Source organism: Nematolebias whitei, chromosome 5 (genome assembly GCF_014905685.2).
Source record: "Nematolebias whitei isolate Nwh7 chromosome 5, NemWhi1, whole genome shotgun sequence".
NCBI lineage: Eukaryota > Metazoa > Chordata > Actinopteri > Cyprinodontiformes > Rivulidae > Nematolebias > Nematolebias whitei.
This window is the reverse complement of record NC_056502.1, coordinates 20,379,569-20,389,574: the sequence shown is the minus strand read 5'-3', so window position 1 is coordinate 20,389,574 and position 10,006 is coordinate 20,379,569. Positions and strand designations below refer to the sequence as shown.

The 10,006-nt window shown below is 39.4% G+C and overlaps 1 protein-coding gene across 1 annotated transcript in view; it reads right to left on the bottom strand.

Moving 5' to 3' along the window:
* The window catches only part of itga8 (integrin, alpha 8), a 72,998-nt gene that overhangs the window by 19,278 nt on the left and 43,714 nt on the right, over positions 1-10,006 (bottom strand). The window contains exons 18-20 of the mRNA XM_037676660.1: positions 1,909-1,964; positions 1,402-1,559; positions 1,123-1,254 (exon numbers count right to left, since the gene is read on the bottom strand). Of these exons, the coding sequence (XP_037532588.1) occupies positions 1,123-1,254; positions 1,402-1,559; positions 1,909-1,964 (346 nt within the window). The remainder of the gene's footprint in view (positions 1-1,122; positions 1,255-1,401; positions 1,560-1,908; positions 1,965-10,006) is intronic.

The following is a 10,006-nucleotide window of genomic DNA, read 5'->3' as shown; positions in this document are numbered from 1 at the left end:
AATAGGTGCTATTTAAGAGACTGAGCTGAAAACAGCACCTCAGACTGAAGAAGTCTCTCGGACGAGAGACGAAACGTTTCTACATTTTTTGTTGTTTTGCTTTGTTTTGGGTTCTTTTGAATGTCCAGAGGACCAGATTTAACTTTTTTAGATTTTTCTACCTGGATTATTGAGCATGCATCAGGATATTTTTTAATTTAGGTTCACATTTAAGAGGGATTTTAGTTAATTGCTGCTGTGTTCATTGTAAATGGAAATAATTATTTCTCAGATGTGGAAATGGAAATGTCGCCGTCTTGCTTTGAGAAGAAGCAATAATTTTAAACTGTTTGCCCTCTTTGCTGTGGCATGCCGTGCTCAGTGCCGTTGTTTTGCAGTGTGGGACATATCAGCATAGACCGGGGTCAGCAACCTTTACAATCAAAAGAGCCATTTCTGCCCCTTTGTTCACTAAATTATACGTGTCCAGAGCCACAAAACCTGTTACAACTGTGGTTATCAATTATAAGTTTGTTGGACGGTGTTTTCTGACCAGTAGGGGTGACATTAAAGCTGAAAATATCTAATGATTTTTAACGTTTATTGATATTTTTACATTGACATTATAAAAACACAAGATTCTTCTAAAGAAGGAAAAATAACATGGTCTTGCCCAATGTTTAAAAACTAAAACAAATTATGCAGGGCTATGTGATATTTTTTTTGAAATTGTGAAAAAATTAAGTATCCTATTTTGAAGAAATAAAGCATAAAGTGAAAGTGAATATGTTTTACTCCTTGTATTAGTTCTAGTATTCACATATTTGCAAAGGAAATGACAAGAAAACTGTTAAAACTTGCCCTTTTTATTGTTATAAGAACCAGTAAAATCCAGTTTTAAGTTAGTTTTGGTCAAAGCATGAAAGAGCCGCTGCAGAGGGACTAAAGAGCCTCATGTGGCTCCAGAGCCACAGGTTGCAGACCACTGGCATAGACAAACAAAAATAACTGAAAAGTTTGATGCTAAATACCTCAAAGAGGGTTTATTATTTCTCAATTCATAATCAAATGTGCTCGTATGAAATCTCTGTTGTGAAGTGCATGTTGATCTAAAAGGTGACAGAGGACAGGACATATATCCACCTGCTCTTGAAGGAAGGTGCTGCTGTACTGGTTGAGAACAGGTGGGAGTGTTTGGTCACGTGACGGTGGAGCCAGGCTGTAGTTCAGAGCCAGTGAGATGGGGGTCAATTTGTCCCTGAACTCATCCTCTTCCTGTAGACACAGACAAAAGGTGCGACACCAATCAACTTTTTTCTTCTCGCGGTAAGTACAGCTGATTCCTCCTGGGGAGTCACAGCTTCTCTCTGCACAGCTCAGTAATCAGAGCCTGTCTGAGTGTGCAGGATGTGGTTTGCTCACCCTCAGATAAATCGTGTAGCTCAGACACGAACGTGGGCGGCTGTGACCGAGTCTGAGGAGCCCGGTGCGCTGAGGCTGCTCGGTGTCCAGGAAGAGAACTCTCTTTACACCACCCCTGGTGCCTTTCAACCAATCCAGCTCAAGCTCGGCTCGCAGATCTGGACAGAGGACAGCAATAAAGAAAAAGATCTGACGACCAGACAATGCTATTCCTAAATCCACCGCTTCTGATCCAATAAATAATCAGCAACGATCTCTGTGTAGGTGTTAACCCTGTAGAGAATCATCAGACAGTGGAAACAATGTACCTTCAGTGAATTATGTGCTCCATAAATATCTCCATGCTTTGTTTTTTTCTCCATCTGAATGTTGTTACAGAGCAGTAATTTGTCTGCAGGAAATACTATGGAGATGTACATTGGATCTGGCATTGACTCTTTAATCACTCTGACACGTTTCCTCCTTTTCCCTCGTTCTCAAACAGAGCCACTGTGTAGAAATGCTTACCTACGGAGCTGGGGATCCCCACACCGCTCACTGCTGCACAGACGTCCACCTTTAGGCTGGAGGAACACCAGAAAATGAATGAGAATTCACAGGATTTGGAAAGCTGCTGCAGTCTGTTCTTATTCAGACGTGTCAAGAGCATGGATCGAGTAGTGAATATGCCAAGAAGCTCAGGCTGTTTTCAAATTAATGGTAATATCCAAGGGTCTAGCATTCGTTGACGAAATCCATTTCACCTGCCACATTCCCTGCCTGAATTTTAAACAAAGATCATCTTGTGTTGAAAAGGGACAGAGCTGTAGTTGTTTTGTTCAAACCTTGTAAATGACGTTCTGAACAATGTCACATACTACTGTGAGATCTGGTAGCTCTCAAAATGTGTGTGGAGAGTAACTCTCAGCTACTACCACACCAAAATGCTCCTTCTCTGTAGAATGGACCAAGTTTTTAGCCGTTTTTGTGTTGGTTAAAGATGATTAGCTGTGGAGGCCATGTTAACTTGGGCTGACTCCAAAAATTAAAGGGTTGTAGATGGCTATTCAGTGATTACCTTCTGAGTTTTATTAAAACCTGTCCAATGGTTCAGGAGTTATTTGGTTAATGCTACAAAGAAACTAACACATGAGCAGTTTGTATGCACTTTGTGGACTTCATATCCACCTTCAACACCACGATTCCCCAGACCCTGATGGATAAACAACTCACACTAGGGCTAAGCCCCTCCCTATACAACTGGGTTCTAGATTTCCTAACCAACTGGAAGCAGTCTGTGAGGATCCACAACTTCTCCTCCACCAGAACCCTCAGCACTGGCTCCCCTCAGGGCGGTGTGTTGAGCCCCCTCCTGTTCACTCTGCTCACATATGACTACACACCTACTCATCCAGGTTGCCATATTGTAAAGTTTGCAGGTGATACAGTGGTGGTGGGATGCATCACAAACAACGAGTCCAGCTACAGGCAGGAGGTGGAACACCTGGAGAGCTTCACATCAATGTAAAAAAGACGAAGCAGATGATTGTGGATTTCAGGAGCAAACACACCTACCCCCACCCCACCCCACATTAAAGTATATGTGGTGGAAGTGGTCTCCAGTTACAAGTACTTGGGTGTGCACCTGAATGACAACCTCAGCTGGGGCAACAACACCAGCCTGATCAAGAAAGCTCATCAGAGACTCTACTTCCTCAGGCAGCTGAGACGAGCTGGTCTGGGAAGCTCAGTCTTCACCTCCTTCTACAGGTGTGCAGTCCTGTACTCCAGCATCAATGTGTGGCATGGAGGCTGCACAGCTGTAGAGAGAAAAGCTTTGCAGAGAGTGGTGAAGGCTGCACAGAAGTCTATTGGAGCCAGTCTCCCCAACATCACAGATATCTGCACCTCCAGATTCAGGAAGAGGACCACCTGCATCATGAAGGACCCCACTCACCCAGCACACACACTTTTTGCCCCGCTCCCCTCAGGCAGGAGGTTGTGGAGCATTAAGTGTAGAACCACTAGACTGAGGAACAGCTTCTACCTTGAAGCTGTTAGACTCATGAATACCTTACAGGAAAATCACAGTAATGCCATTTTAATTGGAGATTTGACACTTTATCTGTGCTGCTGATTATCCATGCTGCTGATTTCTTACCTTTAAGCTGCTGTATTCATACCCATCTGCTCACAGCAGACTCATTTTCATGCTGCTGTTTAATATGCCGTATTATATTACAATATTGTTGTTTAGTGTATATCTTAGATCCTTATATATTGTTTCTTTTTTATACTTTATATTTTTGCTATTGTTGGGTGTAACTGGAACCTTGGGTACACAATTTTGTTCCACCTCATGTACCATGTGATGTGAATGACAGTAAAGAACCTTGAACCTCGATCTTTTGATGTAGAAATCTGTGAAAAGTTTTGAAAAATTCTTATTTTACTGGTTGCAAAGATCTGAACTATATCTCTAAATTGTATTATAATTACATTGTATTGTATTGTATTATAAACTGTATTATTATTACAGATGATGAATTGTATTATTCATTTCACAGGTCTGAAATGCAAGCTCATTGGAAAAAAAAAGAAATATACAATGTCACTTAACTAAATAAACAGTTTCTAAGCCTTTCTTCCTTCCTGTACTCCAGGGGGCAACAAGAATTAGTGGAGGCCCCTCTATTAGACACACAGATATGGGAGACTGGGAAACGTTTCTGCATTTCCGCCATTCGTGTGTTTATCACCCCGTGTTGGTTTTTGTCTTATCACCATTTTTATCAACAACAGGAAAGGAAACCCGCACAGGGAGGTCTGGACCATTTAGACTGCTTGAATCTGGGAAAACCTCCTGCTAGACTTTACAATATGAGGTGTGAAGTAAAACGTCTCGAGTCCATACAGTTTGTTTTGTTTTACAAAATCTGCATGTCGGTGTGTTTCACATTAGGGAAGGTGTGAACAGCCACAGTGCAGATGTAAGAGATGCTTGTGTGTTTGTTAATAATTAGGATTCTCATTAGATAGCATCGTAACGATGATTGGTTTGCTTTTGCTAAGAACGTGTGTGGAGCAGATGTGAGTTAATACTATGTAATAGTTTAAAGTGTGATAAAATCCAAGTTTACGCTTTCAAAAATGGATTCCATACGTTTCAACCTCACCAACGTGGCTTTGTTTGTGTTGCAAGTGTAAGTTTTGGGAGTGTGTGACGTTAATCAAAGCTTTGAGTCATGCTTAAGTGTATGTTACACAGAAATGACCCTCAGGTTAGTCATTACTGTATGTAATTTCCCCCAAAATGCATGTTCCAACATCCTACATGGTGCTAGATGACCCCCCCCCCCCCCCACACACACACACACACACACACACACCCTGCACACAGTCTATAGTAAATTTCTTTATGCAACACCGAAGGTCTGCTTCAGACAAAACACAACACAAACATGCACCTTTATAAGAGCTGACTGGAGAGCAGTTTCTGTGTCAGACAAGAAGGCATTGTGGATGAATTATTCAAAACGTTATGGATGGACTTAGATAAAACATCATGATGGAAGCTGCTTCAACTTAGAATAAACCAGAAACCAGATTCTGATCTGAATTTAATTTAACTTGTAATCCAGTTTTGGTACAAGTACAATATACAGCCTTGGAGGGCTCTTGTTTGTATTGTGACTTCTCTCTTTCTTTTTTTTATTTTTATTTGGTCCAGTGTTTCATTTGGTCCATATGCAGACATTTGGCATTTATTTGCACTTTTGAAACATGAGGAGCTGGGACAAAATGCTGAACAAATCAATTTCTTTTTCAGTATAACTGGCCCTAATTTATGTGATTATCAATGATCATTTCTCCCCTGTGTACCAACCCTTCTTTGTCCTGCTATCTAGCTCCAGGTGTGTGTATGTATTGATCAGTTGCTACAGAATAAATCACAAAACTAAGCATTATTTCTTGGAAAAAAGAAGGTTGAATTCGAATGAAGTGATTTTTGCAAAAGTTGTGAACGTAGCACACACAAAAAAAGTTGATAGTTTTTATAGATAGCGTTCAAAATCTGGAGTTCAGTGATAAGTTCACCTGTGCTCACTCTGATCTAATGTTCATGTTGGTTTAAAATGAAATTGAATCAATTAGTTGCAAGTATCGTAAGCTGAAAGAAAACTCTTACAAACTTACTAGCAGAGGATTTGACCACAAAGTTGCATTAGAAACTTTTGACATGTAATCTAAGTGATGTGGAATGAATGAATGAATACTTTAACCATTCATGAAGGGAAATATTTTTGCTACAGCAAATATTATTTCTCTGGAATTGGACCTCTGCGTAAGCCAAGCACACAAACAGTATGTTAAACAGTTTCATAGTTATTAACTTTTTTGTTTGTGCTGAAATATTTCATAATAACACATTTAGGTATTTAGTTGGCTCTGAGAGAAAAAAGGTTGCTTTTCTCTTAAAATTTGAAATAGAGGGACTTTTGTTCAGTCTGATGGTTACAAGATTCTTTGAAGTTATCTGAAATACAATGAGAAGTTCTGTTTAACGGCCTTTAGACTCGGCTGTTGGCTGAACATTGTTTCATGAAATGCTTTCATAAGTGACTTGGATTAAAAGGTATTGCAAAAAAAATAAAAATAAAATAAGCCCCCAATGATCACCTCTTTAAATATAAAAGTCAGTGACATCTTTTAATTCTTCTGCTCTACATTTGTTTGACCAAAATCTGTGAATCTGTACCACAGGCCTTAAATTCATGACAGTTTGTTTTAGTAAGCAAAGGTTGTTATTTTTATTTATTTACTTTTTTCAAAATTCACATGCTTTGTGTTGATCAGAGCTGGGTTTGATCGGAAGCCGGCCAAGCCCATGATTTCCATCCAAAAGAAATCCTGTAGCAGTTCCAGTCCCAGTAAGTTAGGACCAACACCAGACTGGTTCTCCTCTGCTAAAACTCACATCAAGGCTTGTTCAAAGCCAGTCTGCCACCCACACAAGTAGGGATATAAGTAAAACTAAATGATGCGGTTTCAGATTAATTGCAGAGTCCCATAAATCTGAGTTTCCAGCTTTGTTTCCCAGCAGACTGCACCAGAGTATCAGACAAACAGACAGGCTGATGGCAGACGTCTCGAGCGCAGGGGTGAAATATTTGTCACATCCGTCAGCGTGAGTGTGATTTGTGAAAGTGTATGCGTTACGCTTCATACCATTTTATGATGCAGTGACAATCTCTGTAACATATCTGTGTCGCAGTGGGCCTCATTAGATTCATGTTTGAGACTTTGATCCCTTTAACTCTAAATCACCTGTACATATATAAACATTCACAGCCACAGCCTACTTAAGAAAAATATTCTAAACATAACTTAGTATGTGTTATTTTTGGTGGGAAGGTGATTAAAGACACTCAAAAATGTCACTGTTCATTTTTCAGCTGATTTGGGGAATAAGAAAGACAACTCAATGAGGGAAGTACCTAGAAATGGATTTTTAAAATTATGCTGAAAATTGATACTTAATAGTTACTGTATTTTTCAGACTATAAGGCACATTTAAATCCTTTAATTTTCTCAAAAATCAACAGTGAGCCTTATAATCTGGTGTGTCTTATGTATGAAAACAGACCCGTTCATTGATATTGTGGCTTATAATCCGGTGCGCCTTATAGTCTGAAAAATATGGTAAATTGTGAACACAACCCTTCAAAGTAAAGTAATGATAATTCAAATTAAGATGCTCCTACATGTCTTCTCTAACACCCCCATTAGGACCATAAAGCTGATTTAAAACAAACAGCAACACCCTAGTAAAAGGGATCATTTCAACCCTCTATTGCTGTGTAAGGAGCCACATGATGCACATACAGTTAGTTTATCCTTAATAATATTTGTCCTAATTTTGTTTTAATTTATTTAACAAATAAGTCAAGAAAAATTATTTAGCCAAAAAAGATGTAAGCAACAATAATAACTGATGTTTTGTTGTATAGAAGCTTCAAGAGAGAAATGAGCTGTAGAACAAGTGAGCTCTAACAAAAGCATACTTGAAAAATCAGAATCAACAGGTGATCAGCAGATCACTGGAGTGAACCTAACATGTTTTTAAAGTTAAATCTGTGTTATAGTCAGTTAAAAGCACTACAAGCATTTTTTTTCACTTTGAAAAGCATTCAGTCTGTTCTAGTGCAGCTATTTTATCTGCTGTGACTCCTCCTCCACCATAACCCTAAGCACTGGCTCCCCTCAGGGCTGTGTGTTGAGCCCTCTCCTGTTCACGATGCTCACATATGACTGTGCTCCTACCCATCCAGGCTATCATACTGTAAAGTTTGCAGATGATACAGCGGTGGCTGTATGCATTACAAACAATGATGAGTCCAGCTACAGGCAGGAGGTAGAACACCTGAAGAACTGGTGCAGGCAGAACAACCATCAAACATCATTGTGAAGAAGATGAAGGAGATGGTCATGGATTTCAGATGGAAAGAAAAGCTTTGCAGAGAGTGGTGAAGGCTGCACAGAAGACTGTTGGAATCAGCCGCCCCACCATCACAGACATCTACACCTCCAGATGCAGGAAGAGGGCCACCTGCATCATGAAGGACCCCACTCACCCAGCACACACACTTTTTGCCCCACTCCCCTCAGGCAGGAGGTTGAGGAGCATTAAGTGTAGAACCACTAGACTGAGGAACAGCTTCTACCCTTAGGCTGTTAGACTCGTGAATATCTAACCAGGATTATCACTGTGAAAATAAATAAATAAAAATCACTGTAATGCCATTTTGATTGTTGATATGTGCTGCTGATTATCCATGCTGCTGATCGCATGCTGCTGATTTATTTCATGCTGCTGTACAGTATTCGTTTCTACTCATCTACTCACACAGACTCATGTTTGTGCTGCTGTTGTTCGGCGTATTATTTTGCACTATTACGTGTTTAGCATATTTCTTAGTTTAGTGTATTTCATAGTTTATATCTTAGATCCTTAATATTGCTTCTTTTACAATTTATATTTTGCTATTGTTGGATGTAAGTGGGACCCTGTGTACTCAATTTCGTTTCACCTCATGTACCACATGTGATGCGAATGACAAAAAGGAACATTGAACCTTAAGAAACTTGAATATTGACCGTCTTCATAACTCAAACAAGACTGAAAAAAGAAAGAGTTTCTCACAAAAACAAGCTCACAATCATTATGGGAATCCAGCTGCACCACAAGGGAATCCGTGGCAGCATTAAAACACTAAGGGAAAATCAACATTTGTTTTGAAATGGCACCATCTAAATAAAATAAATGGTAAATGATAAATGGACTGTACTTATGTAGCGCCTTTCTATCTTTATTGAGATACTCAAAGTGCTTCACACTACAATCTGTGTCCTCATTTACCCATTCATACAGCACTCTACTAGATCTCTACAAAGCTAATTGAACAAATCATTCTAAAGAGACTAATCAGAGCTTTATCGCATTCATATGTAGTGAACCTGATCTGACCCTGATCTGACCCTGATGACCTCAAATCTATCAGATGGACAGAGACTGTTATTTTCATTGATCTGAATACAGTCTGAGCCATCTGGTGACTTTCTTTCTTGAATTAATCAAGCAGAAAAGACAATTCTCTATAATCATTACTGTTGTACAAATGTTTGATAATCAAATTGTGTTAGTTCCATTCAATGCTTACAGGTTGGAAAGAACTACTCATTTTTATTTTACATAAGCAGTAAGTAATGATTTTTATTCCTCATTCAAAGAAGAAATCAGGTTAATATGCATTTCTTGATTTTGAGCCAAGTAATGTAAGTATGTGAAAGGTCGGTTTTCGGTCAACTAAAATGTTTACCGAGAAAGATGTCATGTTTAAACTTTTTCAGAAGATTACCAAGTGTGAGACTCCACGAAGTCTGCTTTTCTGCAATAATCTCTCTGTCAGTTGTTGAACAATCTCATTCTCTGACCTTGGCTTAGATAACATCTTACGTCACAAAAACACACCTCTTTCTGGTCCATCCACGAATCAGAAAGCTCTCAAATGAACCGGAAGTCGACCCATTTAAAATGTGGCAACTTCCCAGTTCATGTTAGAATTGAGAATGAATTCAGAATGGAAAAGAATTCAGAATGGGAGAATTCAGAATGGAAAAGAATTCAGGAGAATTCCAGAGGCTGAGGAGTTCTGAAGAATGAAAGGAGTTCAGAGTTCTTGGGTGCAAACGCGTTCAAGATGATTCAGAGACGTTTTGGAATTATAATCTCTGTTTGAAAACCACGTACGACTCTCTGAGGGTTTGGTAGTCCTCAACGGAGACGCTGAAAAAGGTCTGGAGGATTCTCTATCGAGCTGACCTACGTCAACCAGGTAACGGTCTCCTCTTCGACTAAAGTGTACCGGAGGCAAGCTGATATCTGATGGAGCGTGCAATTTCTGGTCAAACAGATTAATTCCCTCACATATTTCTCTGTAAGATAAATCTCCATTTCATCTTAAACTCTCCTCTTTCTCATAAAATCAGTACAGATATTTTAGAAATATCTGAAGCAAAGTCCTCGTTCACCGCCGAGTGATTCGAAGCTCATTTTCTGTGAAAC